Source organism: Euprymna scolopes, chromosome 32 (assembly GCF_053919585.1).
Source record: "Euprymna scolopes isolate OS-2025 chromosome 32, ASM5391958v1, whole genome shotgun sequence".
In the NCBI taxonomy this organism is placed as follows: Eukaryota; Metazoa; Mollusca; class Cephalopoda; order Sepiida; family Sepiolidae; genus Euprymna; species Euprymna scolopes.
The window spans coordinates 19,940,001-19,955,000 of record NC_136513.1 but is presented as its reverse complement, the minus strand read 5'-3'; the positions used below and the strand labels follow the sequence as shown (position 1 = coordinate 19,955,000).

At 35.1% G+C, this 15,000-nt stretch overlaps 1 protein-coding gene across 1 annotated transcript in view; it reads right to left on the bottom strand.

Moving 5' to 3' along the window:
* Positions 1–15,000, bottom strand: part of LOC145256236 (glutathione peroxidase 2-like) — a 93,177-nt gene that overhangs the window by 23,159 nt on the left and 55,018 nt on the right. The window contains exon 2 of the mRNA XM_080114883.1: positions 2,738–3,014. Within this exon, the coding sequence (XP_079971009.1) occupies positions 2,738–2,977 (240 nt within the window). The 5' untranslated portion in view covers positions 2,978–3,014. The remainder of the gene's footprint in view (positions 1–2,737; positions 3,015–15,000) is intronic.

The following is a 15,000-nucleotide window of genomic DNA, read 5'->3' as shown; positions in this document are numbered from 1 at the left end:
GATCCTCAATATCGTTAAAAAATCAAAAACAAAAAACTACGTGTATATATATATATATATATATATATATATATATATATATATGTATATATATATATATATATATATATATATACATATATATATATAACTACTTCATTTACTCACATAAAATTAATATACGAAAGTATAGATTTATGCGTAAACTTAAAGTATTTACTTCAAAAGTGCTCAATACGTAGGTAGAGCTAGTTAGTAATTTCGCCATATATATTTTATAAATGACTATATATATATATATATATATATATATATATATATATATATATATATATATATCGTTTTCTCCGCTATCGCTCCGCAAATTTCGCTACTTTAAATTATTGAAATATAAATTTAAAATGAAAACCGGGTAATGTTATAAAATCTTTTTTCTTCTTCTGAAATTTTCATTTTTAACCTCACACTTTCGTATGATATGACTAATCCCTATTCAATTTACGCGTTAACAAGTTGACGCACGTCAACCATATTTGACTTTGATATACTCGTCAACAAGATCTGACGTTCAATTTTCTATTCTAGGGATCACCACCCTTCGACCTTAACATCACCAACAAAATGAGAAAAAAAAATTTCAAAGTCTTTTATGGTTAGAGTGGATTTCTCAGGAAAAAAAAATGACTTTCATTTTCACCTTACGAAATAATGGCTTCAAAGGATGTGACTAACTCCATATCATTTTAAAGATAACAAACATTTTATTCATAGCTTTGTTGCAAGCAGGAAATTTTTTCTCATTTATTCATCTTAGATAAACATTAACATTTGGGTAATTTCTAACAAATTTATTTATCTTTCAAATGCCATCGTAAAGAAAGCAAAATCTGTTGCTACGTCCGAGTAGGAGCTGCCTTTGACCAAGAGTTCAAAACAGACTTCGTAATCTAGTAGGTGACGCCCTTTTTCTCTTCTCTGCAACCTCTTTCTCACAGAAGACACGTTACGAAACTGTTTCTGATCTATCGCTATTCTCATTGCAAGTGTTCGACTGAGCTCCAATCTATGGCGCCCTCCCTCGCCAATCTTCCACAAAAAACACTCGTCTAGCCAAAATCACTACCAATAAATTACCCCACTCTCTACCGGTGCCTAAACTTAAACGTGGATTCCATCAAAAAAGTTTATTTTCTAAAACTGTCCGTCCGTGGAACTCTGTTCCGCTGGTCTGCTTTCCAGATGACTACAATATCCTCGTCTTCAAGTCCAACGTGAACAAGTTCTTGAACCGTTCTCGTAAATAATCTCATCATACCAAAATTTCCCCCACAAATGATCACTACGCTGCTATCCCAATGACTACAATACAAACATTTACGCTTATCCTCGAGTATCATCTAGGCCTTGATATGTGGTAACCCTTTTGCAAAAAAAAAATATATCAATTGCTTTTTCACTTGCAATTTAGAAATACATCACAACTTGTTGAAAATCAAATCGGACTCTCTATAGTAAGGAACCCTTGAACGCAAGTACTTAATATTTGTCCATGAAATGAAAGCAATATTGCTAAACAGAACTATGGTTTATGTTAAAATAAAAACAATTATTGAATTAAAAGACAATAACAAAATATTAGTTAATTAATGAAATGTTCTTGCGTAAAACTAATATGCAAATTAGTCAACCTTGCGAATAATATAACATATACACAGACGAAACTTTGCCCATGGAATTTTCGTTTAATTTTAGGTATAGAAAAATTGTTCACAGCTTTTATAGTGAGATGAGTGTCTGTTACGGATGATCTACAGGGAGGCTACAGATAAAAGATTAGTTGAGCACTAGCCATGAAAGTAACGATAGATCAGAAACAGGTTCGCAGCGTCTCGTCTGTGGGAAATATAAATAGAAAATTGCATTATCTATTAGGTTTCGAAGCCCCAAGGTATTTGTGTTCCACAGGCGAACAGATCTAGGAAAAAAGCTTAGACGATGGAATTTCCGTTTAGTTTTAGATATATGTAGAGAGTAAGGTAAATTGCTGATTGTGTCTTCCAAACTATATTGGGTTTTGGATATGACCTTAAACTATATCCGATGGTGAGGCCCTAGGTTGCGGGCTTTTGGGATTGTGAAGCCACCCTTTAATTGCCATTGTTCCCAGGTTCACTCTGACTCGGAGTGGTAGTACCTGTTAGGGTCCCAACTATGGGTTAAATAGAAACCGACTTGAAAAAAATATTCTATTAAAAAAATTTTCTCCAAAATCACTGGATTCGGCAATAAATAACCTGAAAAGAGTTTATAATCCGTAAAACAAAAACAACCAACCAAAACTATATGGATATTAAAACAACAACCAGAGTTCATGGAAGATCGTTGGCAAACTTAACCCATTCTTGAGAAATTCTAGATATAACAGAAATAGAAAGAGCCAGAGCATCCACCATGAAAGTAACGATAAAGCAGAGACAGACTCGCAACATCTCGACTGTGAGAAAGAAGTAGGGGTGCGAAAAAGCCCTCGCTCACTAGATTTCGAAGCCGGTTTTTGTATCCTGTCACGACAGGAAACAGTACTCTTAGCAGCTTCTTTCCGGTACTCGATGTTAGGATGCATTTGGTTGAATTGACTTTAAATAGAGGGTTTTGACAAGAAATTGGCGCAATTTTCATATTTATTCATTTTGTTAAATATTCAGACTGTTAATAATATTCTGAGTAGAAAGAGCGTTGAATCCTTCTTTTCACTTACCTGGTGGCCAAACTGATTGCACGGGAACCCCAGTACGACGAGCTTATCTGCGAACATGGCGACCAGCTCGTTCATCTGGGTGAAATCCCGTGTAGTTGTGCCTCACAAGGAAGCTACGTTCTCAACAAGGACCACTTTGCCTTTGAAACGGCTGAAATCGATATTTTCACCGGCCAAAGTTTTGGCTGAAAAGTCGAAGAAACTTTTTCTACCCGTTGGCGTTGCGGGACTTCGTGACATTTTGTCTTCTGTGATGACAATAAAGAGTTATCTGCTCCTGAAAATAAATTAATAAATAGTGTTTCTGTAACCATCGGCAATTATTCTAAATGCGATCGTAATTTTTTTTTTACAAGCAAGGAAGGCAAGTAATAAGAAATTTACAAGGTGTCATATATATATATATATATATATATATATATATATATATATATATATATATATATATATATATATATATATAAGAATAAAGGAAATAATATCCCAACGAGATGAAAAAGGAACAAACCAAGTTATATCTTCATCAACGTTTCGTCTTTATTTCAAGATTCCTATTATTAAATTGGAGAAAATAAAATATCAATAAAATATTTGAAAATGTACTTGCTGTGAATAGCAACAATTTGCTTTGAATAGCAAGAATATATTTGTTCTATTTCAGAACGAAATTTAATTATCCTGAGAAAGTCTTATAATAAAGATGAGACATTGATAAACGTATAATTTGCTTTGTTCTTTTTTTCATCTCTCCATATATATATATATATATATATATATATATATATATATATATATATATCCAAGGTAGATTCACACACACACACACACACACACACACATATATATACATAGTAGTTTCACGACGTTTCGACCAACTATTATTTTAGCGTTCATCAGATGCGGCAACTATTATTTTAACGTTCATCAGATGCGGCAGAATAACAATGCTGAGTCTCTTAACAGTATCTTTCCATAGTTATCATCTCACCAAATTTTGGCCCAGTAATACTCTTACTGACTTTGGGTAGGATTGAAACTGCTATCTTCAGACAATACTCTCCTGGAACCGTAGAAATTCTACACCTCTATCCACTACACCACGGGCCACAAAGGGCAATCAAGGCAGAATTATTTTGGTCTTATGAATCCAAAATGTTCGTTCTTATCTGGTCTTCCATCGTCGGGTCCGTACCGAATGAAATCTTATTTTATTATTGGAACAACTATGGAAAGCAGCAATTACTAGGGATGCAGTTAATACACTCAGCATTCTCATCCTGTCGCGGTTAACCACCTCATGAAGGCGAGATGAATAGTTGGTCGAAACGTCGTGAAAACAACAACTATGAAAATGAGGATAACAGTCCGCAAATAAATAAATATACAAATTACTCATCTCAAAAGATATAAAAGTGACTTTTTCTGTCTGTCTGTGTGTGTCTGTATGTGTACATTTCCCTACCAAATAACTCTGTTAATTTTCAATCTACAGACTCGAGATTTGACATAAGGTTTATTGAGATTTGGAAAAATCTTTTTAATCGGTTTTCGGCCAGAAATTTGTCTGTCAATGTGTCAAAGTTCAACGATTTGACCTTTGAAAACTTTACCAAACTCCTCCGCCAATTTTGGTCTAAACACTTTAAATTTGAGATGTAGGTTACTTGGACACGAATCAAACTTTTTTAATTTGATTTGAACCCAAAACAATAAAGGTTAAGGGGGTCAAAATAGGGGTAAAAGTTTGAAAAAAATTGACCTCTGCGGTCTATACCAAATTACTCAGACAATTTTTGGTCTAAACATTTGAAATTTTACATAAAGTGTATTCAGACTTAGGGTATACTTTTTAATCGTTTTTTTGCCGAAAATTTGGCTGCCAAGGGGTCAAAGTTCAAAAGATTTGAATATTGGTGTCTCTAGCAAACTATTAAGCCAATTTTGGGTCTAAACATTTGAAATTTTACACAAAGAATATTCAGACATGCAGCGAGCTTTTTAATAAGTTTTTGGGTAGAAATTTGGCTGCTAAGAGGTCAAAGTTGAAAGAGTTGACCTTTGCGGACTCTATCAAACTCCTCCGCCAATTTTGGGTCTAAACACTTGAAATTTTAGATGTAGGTCACCTGGACATTGGTCAAACTTTTTAATATATATGCATATGCCCATAAAGTTATTAACAGTATATAGAGCCCGAGCAACGCCAGGCTAAACTGCTAGTATATATATATATATATATATATATATATATATATATATATCATTGTTTCCATGTATACACTACACTAACATCATATATTACATTACTAGACGAATCGATGTCCACTAACAACCACTCTCTTCAATTGAATGACAATATGCTTATAAAGGCTTCAAATTAGACATGTATCAACACGTCTGTGCAAACACTCACACTCATACTGTGCAGCAGTAAACATGTTGTTTCCTGTGTAGTCACTTTCTCCTTTTGATCCCATACGAGATTAGCACTTTTTTAGCCTACTATTCTCGTAATATTACATATAATATTTTTTTAAATTCAATTTTCACCCCAAACATAGCACAGTGCCACTTTGCATTTAAACTCACAACTACGTATAGAAATTTAGTCAAGGGAGATAAATCCTTCAATATAAAAGAGTTGTCTCCTTTGGATCAATATCGAAGATAATGGAGAAGCATATTTTGTCACTCATATAAATATTATTTATTTATTTATTTATTTATTTATTTATTGTTCAATTTTCACCTCAAACAAGGCACAGTGCCACTTTGAAGAAGGGGGCTACTATCGGGGTTGGAGCGACATTATGAAAGGTGTTTGTTCACATTACACTTGAATTTCTGCATGTATTCCTATTCCTAAACTAACATACGAACTATATCTTAACCATAAATTAACTCTTCTCTCTCTCTCTCTCTCTCTCTCTCTCTCTCTCTCTCTCTATCTATCTATCTATCTATCTATTTCTCTCTTTCTCTCTCAAACCAACCTGTTGCAAATTTAGCTGCGTCCGCTGTATGAATTCTTACTTATCCCCTCTTCCAGGTACAATAATGTCGTTTTTAATCATTTTGAGGGGTGTAACTGTTCAGTAGACATACAACCATTACTAACTGACCCATTAACATTAATTACCTATGAGGGGGTCGCAGAAATACCTGGTTTAGACCCAGGCGCGAGGCAACCTCTCTCGATACTGATGGACCCATACATCTTCCCATGTCACCGGTCTAGGAGAAGGAAAACTCAGAAGCTAAACCTAGGGTAGGGAGGCCTCTTCAGTCTTGGACAACAACCTTCCTAGACCTAGAGAGCCTTTATTGGAGCGGTTTGAAATTGGTGTTCTGAAATACACCATTCATTGAAAAGGAAAAGTGTGGGCAGAGCCTGTCAACATTTTTATTTCTCCCTTTTCTAAGCTGTTGGCAGAGAGACTCGTCAGCATTAATTTTACTTCTTCATCCCCCTTTCGAGAAAAGGTTTACAGATGAAGAAGAAGCCTGGTAACATTTTCAGACAAAAGGGATTTTAATTCAAGAAGAAGAAGAAGAAGAAGAAGAAGAAGAAGAAGAAGAAGAAGAAGAAGAAGAAGAAGAAGAAGAAGAAAGACCCAGGCGCGAGGCAAACTCTCTCGATACTGATGGACCCATAGATCTTCCCATGTCACCGGTCTAGGAGAAGGAAAACTCAAAAGCTAAACCTAGGGTAGGGAGGCCTCTTCAGTCTTGGACAACAACCTTCCTAGAGCTGGTGACCCAAACAAATATTTCAAGCACTTTTTTTTTATGTGTTGCTTCAACATGTATTATATGATATTATTTTATAGTAGTTTAGTATGACTTATTTACGTACTTTTATATTGACAATTAACAGGAGTACAATTTTGATATTTTCAAGCTTGTATATCAATTAAATTAAAGCGAAAATTTACAAATATAATGTGGATATCAGAGAAATATATCTAATAGCATCAAGATTATATATATATATATATATATATATATATATATATATATATACATATATATATACATATATATATATATATATACAAACATGTAATTGCCAAATCTATCCATTTTTAAGTGTTCTCATATGAGATCACCGGGGGGTAATGGGTTAATACCACATTGTAATAGAGCTTTCTATTCCAGTAGGTTGTGGAACTTTTTTCCTGCTCCCTGTTTTCCTTCCACCTACAGTCTTGGTCCAATAGGCGTCTCCTATCTCTGCAATAATCAGCTTTCGTTCTTGTTAGCTCCGTATATCAAGTGGCTTCATGTCTTGTCTCGAGCGATTTCCATAAAAATACAATAAACGTACATGTAACGAACATGTTATATTTTAAGTTAATATAACGGCTGTGGTAAGTTTGTTCATATCAAGTCTGGTCTGCTATACATCAAAAAGAGAAAAGATGCTATGAAAATACTGACATCATATAAGAGTGTCCTGACGGTAAAATTGGGAGAGTGGGAGGACTTGATGGGTAGAGGGTGAATGTGTTTGCTACTGTCTATTTGTGGCAATATTTATTTAAGAGAAGCTTCTTGATCGGAATAAATCTAATAATTACTATACAGAAAAGAAGTGTACTAGTAGTTGTGCGGAACACGGTGTAAGAAATGCCAATTGTGAAAGATTTGTTTTAGGAAGTGCTCGTTTATTTTTCTGTTGGAGCTGTAAATGCAGGGAAATGTTAAAATAAAAAAGTTCATAAAATGATAAAATTTAATATTGAAATATTAAAATGATAAAGGAAAAAATAAAGATCAGCAGTGTTACCGATTTCGGCAAAGAGAAGAGTCTATTCTGCATGATGTATGGAAGTTATACTAAAACATTAATAAATAATTGCCTAATATTATTGGCCTCTGATGCTATCATTAAATCGTTGAAGTTCAACAAGTATCTGAGAGGTACGTGCGATGTTTTAAAACTTAGAAACGATTATTAAAGAGCGAAATATCTTGCGGAAGAAGGATTGTCCGTTAAGCTGAAATTTAGGTTAGGTTTTCTAGTGTGAAGCCGGAAATCCCAACCTCAATCAAAATGTTTTTGTTGCTTTGCAAAGACACAGATAAGCACGGGATTTCCCTTTTCAATCATTGGAGAGATTTGGCTGTGCAGATCGTCAGTAGCAGATGGTTAGGGGGAGTGGATAGTATGGGAATGTAAAACCAAAGGAAATGAGGAGAGGCAGAAAATAAAAGAGACAAGGAGACAGAGATAAAGAAAGAGAGCAAGAGAGGAGTGAGAAAGAGTGTGACAAAGGGAGATAATGAAATCAGAATAAAGGATAAAGAGATAAACAAACAAGTTAAAGAGATGCATATAATCAGTCGAAAGAAAAAGTGATATCTATCTATCTATCTATCTATCTGTCTATCTATCTATATATCTATTATATAAAAGGAACTTTGTGTGTATGTCTCTGTGTGTGCGTGTTCGTTCAGTATGGACTGAAAAAACGTTTGGGCCGACATCTATGAAATTTCACACAAATTTACTTCATGTATCTGGCAGTGTTCTTAGATAGGTTTTGTATCGTACTGTCCTCCATAAGTATCGATAATCGATAATCGAAAAAAAAATCCGATGAAAGAAGGAACATGTGATTTTGATCAAAATTAACACCTTATACAACCTTCTATGACAATTGCACTTGAGAAGTTTTGTTACTCAAAAGCAGAAAGGCCCGACACATAAAATCAACAGTAAGTTCTTTGATATGACAGAGGGTCATTCGAAATCAAGGTTTCTGTTTGAAGTACTACTGATATTTCGTTTTTGCATTTTAAACTTTAAGGCAAGCCATTGTATGGAAAAATAATTTTCTAAAATCATTAATAGGTTCTCTACAGTGCAATGTAGACTACAGTGTATTGTGGGCAAAGTCACTGCGGGGAGACATGTAAAGCTTCTTTCCAGTGCATCGCGATTGGTAGCAAACTAGATTTGATTGAAAAATGGGCGATTACAATAAAAATATAGGAGTATGAGATATTCATTAATATAAAAATATAGGAGTATGATCCTCATTCAATCTCGGAAAACGTCGGGTCTTCCTACTAGTATATATATATATATACACTCATGAGCACAAAAAAAAATGGGCCAAGAGTGAAAGAAGGAAGAAGTAGATTTTTAAATATTTTTCCATGAATTTTAGTTAATTTTAACTGAAAATTTCTATTTTGCAGATCATTATTATTATAGCATATACTAATAAGTGGAAAAATTAATCCTAAAAATGGTAAAACCGCATCTTGGCATGGATATAAAAAACCGAATTGCAAGATTAAGGCAATCCAAAATGACTTACAAGCAGATTTTTGATATTTTAAGAAAAAAAATGTGAAAACGTCTCTTTCTATAGTGAAGCGAATTAGTCAAAGGTTCGAAGTCGAACACTTGGTAAAAGAATCTGGTCGCCCTAGAGCATCCACTTTGAAGGGAAGTCAAAGGCTTAAATTAACTGTTTTGAAGGATCGAAACAAAACTTATGTTGACCATTGCAAAGAATTGAAAACAGGGGTTGGAAATTCTCTTTCTAGATATACAATATTTAGACAAATGAAAGAAATGGGATTTTCCTCTAAAAGGTGTGCAAATAAACCACTTTTATCTAAGAAAAACATCAATGATAGAAAGAGATTTTTCTCGTGTTATGGCAAGAAAGATACAGACTGGTTCAGGAATGTTTTCTGGTTAGATGAATCAAGATTTTGTCTTGTTAGTGATGCTCCCGATGCTCCCGAATGGTGCAATCGAAGAACTGGAGAAAGATTTTCGTCAAGTTGCATAAAATCGACAGTTAAACACGGGAATGGAGGAATAATGGTATAGGGAACTTTTACTGCAGCAGGAGTTGGGGAACTTATTAGATGTGAGAAGTCAATCAATGCAAAGGAATACATTCGAGTATTAGAAACAGGACTGTTATTAAGTATCCAGAAGCTGGGAATATCCTAGAACATTATTTTTCAACATGATAATGCCCCCTGCACACACTGCTAAAGCCATAAAAAATGATTTTCTGATAATTCAACTGAGGTGATAATTTGGGCAGGTGAAAGCCCCGATTTAAACCCAATCAAGAATATTTGGTCCATAATATGACGTGCATTGGCCGGAAAAACTTTTGAGAACAATGACAAACTGTTGAAAGCTGTGCAAAGCGAATGGACTACCATCTCCTCTTCAGTGTTCCACTTTGGTTGAGAGCATGTCTAAAAGGATTGATCTTATAAAGAAATCAAAAGGGAATGATATTCCATCCTAAGCATTTATTAAAGTAAATGGCTTGTTCTGTGTTATTAGACTTGTTTAAGTTTCCTTGTTCAATTGTTCTTTGTTCAATATAGCATTTAGTGCGATAAAATGTATAAAATTTGTTTTGCCCATTTTTTTTTTTTTTTTTGCTTACGAGTATATATATTATATATATATATATATATACATACATTAATATATATATATATATTACTATATATATATTTTACTATATATATATATATATATATATATATATATATATATATACGAAGGGCGTGCAATAAGTAATGCCTCTGATCCACTTCCAGTTGTCTGATCTAACTGAAATTATGCATGTGCAATGATTTATATCTCAACGGGTTATGTGGCAAATTATAGCTCTGAATTAATTGTGGTTTCGGTTTTACAGGTGTTTGAACTGAGTGAAATGGAGCCTGTTGAATGTCGAGCAGTGATCCGGTTTGTGTATTTGAAAGGACGCACATCACAGGAGACTTTTGATGAAATGAAAGAAACTTATGGTGATAATGCCCAATCATATAACCTTGTAAAACGCTGGCATTGTGAATTCAAACATGGCCGGAAGTCAGAGGAAACAGCTCCCAGACCTGGTCGCCCCCTTCTGCCATTGATGAGGCATCTGTCCGTCAAGTTGAGGCTGCCATTTTGGAAGATCGGCGCATTACTATTCGCCAAATAGCCCAAGATGTCAAGATTAGTACAGGGTATGTGGAAACTATCATTCATGACCATTTGCATATGCATAAGGTGTCTGCCAGATGGATTCCCAGGTTGCTCATACCATTCCAGAAGCGAGGACGCGTCGAGTGCTCGAGGATGGATTTGGAGATGTTCCAAGAAGATGAGTCAAAGTTTTCCAAAAGACTGATTACACAGGATGAAACTTGGGTCCATCACTATGATCCAGAGACCAAAGCCCAGTCATTGCAGTGGAAGCACTTGGACTCACCACCTCCAAAAAAGGCAAGGGTGCAGCCCTCTGCTGGCAAGGTCATGCTCACAGTCTTCTGGGACCAGGACGGAGTAGTGATGACAGATTTCCTGGCAAGGGTATCACAGTTACAGGAGCCTATTATGCTTCACTTTTAGGGAAGTTAAGGGAAGCTATCAAAATCAAGAGGCGGGGCAAGATCAACAATGGTACCATCCTCCTACAGGAGAACGGTCCAGTCCACAACTCGCATGTCGCCAGATCAGAAGCATGGGCGTATGCTTATGAAATCTTCCCCATCCTCCCTACTCTCCTGACCTTACACCCTCTGACTTTCACCTCTTCCCATCCATGAAGTTGTTTTTGAAAGGAAAGCGTTTCCTAGATGATGCAGCCTTGAGTTCTGAAGTCACATCGTGGTTGGAGGACCAATCTTGGATGTTCTACAAAAACGGTCTCCAGAGCTGCATCAAACGATGGGGGAAATACAGAACTCTGGGTGGTTCCTATATAGAGAAAGACTAATAACTGTGCCAAGTTTCGTTGCTCTACTACTAAGGGAAGTGGGTCAGGGGCATTACTTATTGCACACCCCTCGCGTATATATATATATATATATATATATATATATATATATATATATATATATTACTACATGATCTGAGGTTCGATCCCCAGAAACAGTTGAACTACGCTGACGAGAGGTAACGACCTCGAAACACGCGTGTACGTAGATTACTGTTTTAAAAAATAATAAACAAATAAAAATGTTATATACGTCCAAATTAAAAGGGCGACTTTCTAAGTAAATAAAAAAATGAGCTTCGAGGCGGAGCCAATATTAACCGTATGTATCGCTTGAAAAAAAACAACAATAACAAATATATATATATATATATATATATATATATATATATATATATATATATATACCGATATAATTATAAAACTCAAATGACCTTGTAACGAGTGATGTAACCCACTTTCCGGTTTACGACATCCGGTTGCGCATGCGCGCATAAACATTAACCCATAACAATGAAAACAAATCAACACAAATCGCTTCTTTTGCAGGTTTATGCCTGCGAACTGAAATATTAAGTTATTATTTCGAAATTATTATTTAACATGGGAAGAGTGGGGGTGTTTTGCAACTATTCTTTATTACAACTATACTGTCGCTATTTTCTTACAACTAAACAACGTTAACCTGTTGACAAACATAAGAACAATTGTAGTAAAGCCAAGACTACTACTATTACTACTACTCTCTATCTGTCCCTTTTCCTTCCTTCCTTCTTTTTTTATTTTTTGTTTACATTTATAGATGCAAACTAGTTGTGTGAGAACAGTGAATTTGTTGACACATTTACTAATGTTTCAATATTAGTTTTATTTTATTTTATTTATTTAGGTTTTATTTTTTTTCCTTCAGGTTTTATTAATTACTTTTTTTTAGATTTTAAGTTTCTATAACTTGGTTGAAAGATTCCAATATGGGTTTTTCATTCTTATATTTCTCATCGGTAGGTTCATGTGCGTTTTTGCTGCTAAATGACTTTCGTCTGTGTTCGATTCGTAGGAAAATCATGTTTAATTTTCGATTTTTGTGCGATTACTCGGAAAAATAGGTAACTTTACACGAATAGGGAGGAATTTTTTCATGTTTGAGTGATCCGTCTGTGATTTTTCATTCATAGAAATGTCTCTGTTATGTCAAAAAAAAAAAAAACTATTTTCTTTACGTCACAAGTGTCACGCTCATACATGAATTTCATAGTTAATATAACATACTGACCCAACGGGTCACGGGTAGTCTAGTATATATATATATATATATATATATATATATATATATATATATATATATATATATATATATAAGGGTTGGACAAAGTAATTGAAACATCTTTTAAAAAATCCGCAAAATATAATTTATTATGGTGTAAGCTTTTGCGGCAATTACAGCCTCAATTCTCCGAGGTATTGAAACATATAAATTTGTACAAATTAATTGCTTCCAAAGGAATTTCAGCTCATTCTTCAATTAAAATACTCCCAGCTCTATATTTTTTCGTTTTTCGGATATTGAAAAGATTGGTCATACCCATAATGGCTAACCTCTCAAACTTTAAAAGAGACCGAATTGTTGGTGGTAAAGAGACTGCCGAAATGCTTGGTGTTTCAAAGGTACTGTTTCTTTTTTTTTTTTTTTTTACATCAGAGTCACCACTTCTCAAGGCCCGGAGACGACTCGAGGATAAAGATTAATGGGTGCACGGTAATCAATGGGATTATAGCGTAGAAATCGTAAGTAGTGCAAAATTTGTAAATTGGATTTCTTAGGGGGGGGGGCGGTTCACCAAGGACTTGTTTACGTTGGACTTGAAGACAATCAAATTGTAGCCAGCTGAAAAGCAGGCAAACGAAAGAGAGTTTCACAGACCTGCAGTTTTAAGAAAGAAGCTTTTTTTTTTACACGGTGGTCTCCACTTATCAAGGCCTGGAAGCCACTCAGGGATAAGGGTTATTGCAAGTACAGTACGTTAGTGTGGAGATTTGATGAAGTGTTTACTTAAGGGGGCGGTTCATTAGGAATTTGTTAACGTTGGACTTGAAGACATCAAGGTTGTAGTCAGGTGAGAAGCAGGCAGACAGAACAGAGTTCGACAGGCGCGCAGTTCTAAGAAAGAAGCTTTGTTCATGGAATCCTCGTTGTGGGGGAAAGTATTGACAGTGGTTTTGGCTAGACGAGTGTTTTTCGTGAAAGTTTGGCGAGTGGAGGGGCATAAATTGGAGCTCAGACGAGCACTTGCCATAAAAATAACGATAAAGCAGAGACAGGCTCGCAACTTCTCTTCTTTGGGAAAGAGATTGCAAAGAAGAATAAAGAGCACCCCCCCATAAGCTGAGAAGTCTATTTTTAAAAAAAAGTAATTACTGCCTTTGAAAGAGAGAGGAAAAAGTCCTCAGCAAAGCACAAGTGTGTCCGAAAGTTGGAGCTGTCTAAATGAAATTGTTAACGAAAAGTGTAAGACCACGAGTTCTAAGACCATTACAGAGTTCAATAAACATTTGCAGAACACAGTTTGTACAAAAACTGCCCGCTTAGAGATGCACAAGCTTTGATTGTAATTAGAAAGCCTCTGCTCTCAAAGACAAATCTTTCAAAGCGTTTAGAGTAGTGTAAAAACCTACAGAATTGGTCCCTTAAGCAGTGGAAAAATGTGATTTTTTTTCTGATGAATCGTCGTTTTCCTTATTTCCGACCACCGGCCGAGTCTACGTCTGAAGACAGCCAAACGAAGCGTTTAATCCAGACCGGAAAACATGGCGGGGGTTCTGTGATGATCTGTAGTGGTATTGCTTGGAAATCTGCAGGACTAATGATTTCTCGTCATGGAAGAATCAACAGCCGAAACTATTACGCATTTTCGGTGACCAAGTTCTTCCCATGGTTAAAAAAACTGTTTTCGGACGGGAACGCCATCTTCCAAGATGATAATGCCATGCAGTTAGAATTGTTAAAGAATGGCATGAGGAACATTCTAATAAAGTTGAGCATCTCATATGACCATCAGAATCCCCAAACCTGAAACAATATTGAGCATTTATGATTTTAGAGATTAAAGTAAGAAGTTCATTTCCGTTGCCAGCCAAAAGCTGGAAGTATTTTAACTGAAAAATGGGCTAAAATTCCGTTGTAATTGTAATACATACTTCGGAGAATTGAGGCTGTAATTGCCGTAAAATGGTTGTTAACTCTAGTCATTTGTGTGAAATTTCATAAACGTTGGACCAGCCATTTCGGAGCCTAGAGGAAAAACTCACACGGACAAAGACACAGACACTGACAAAGTTCCTTAAGCCTGAAGAATCCTAGAGTGGATGAAACGCGGAATATTCAGTGTAGCTTAATAGCCATATATATTTTATAAATTACTACATTACTATATATATATATATATATATATATATATATATATATATATATATATATATATATATATAACTACTTCATTTACTCAC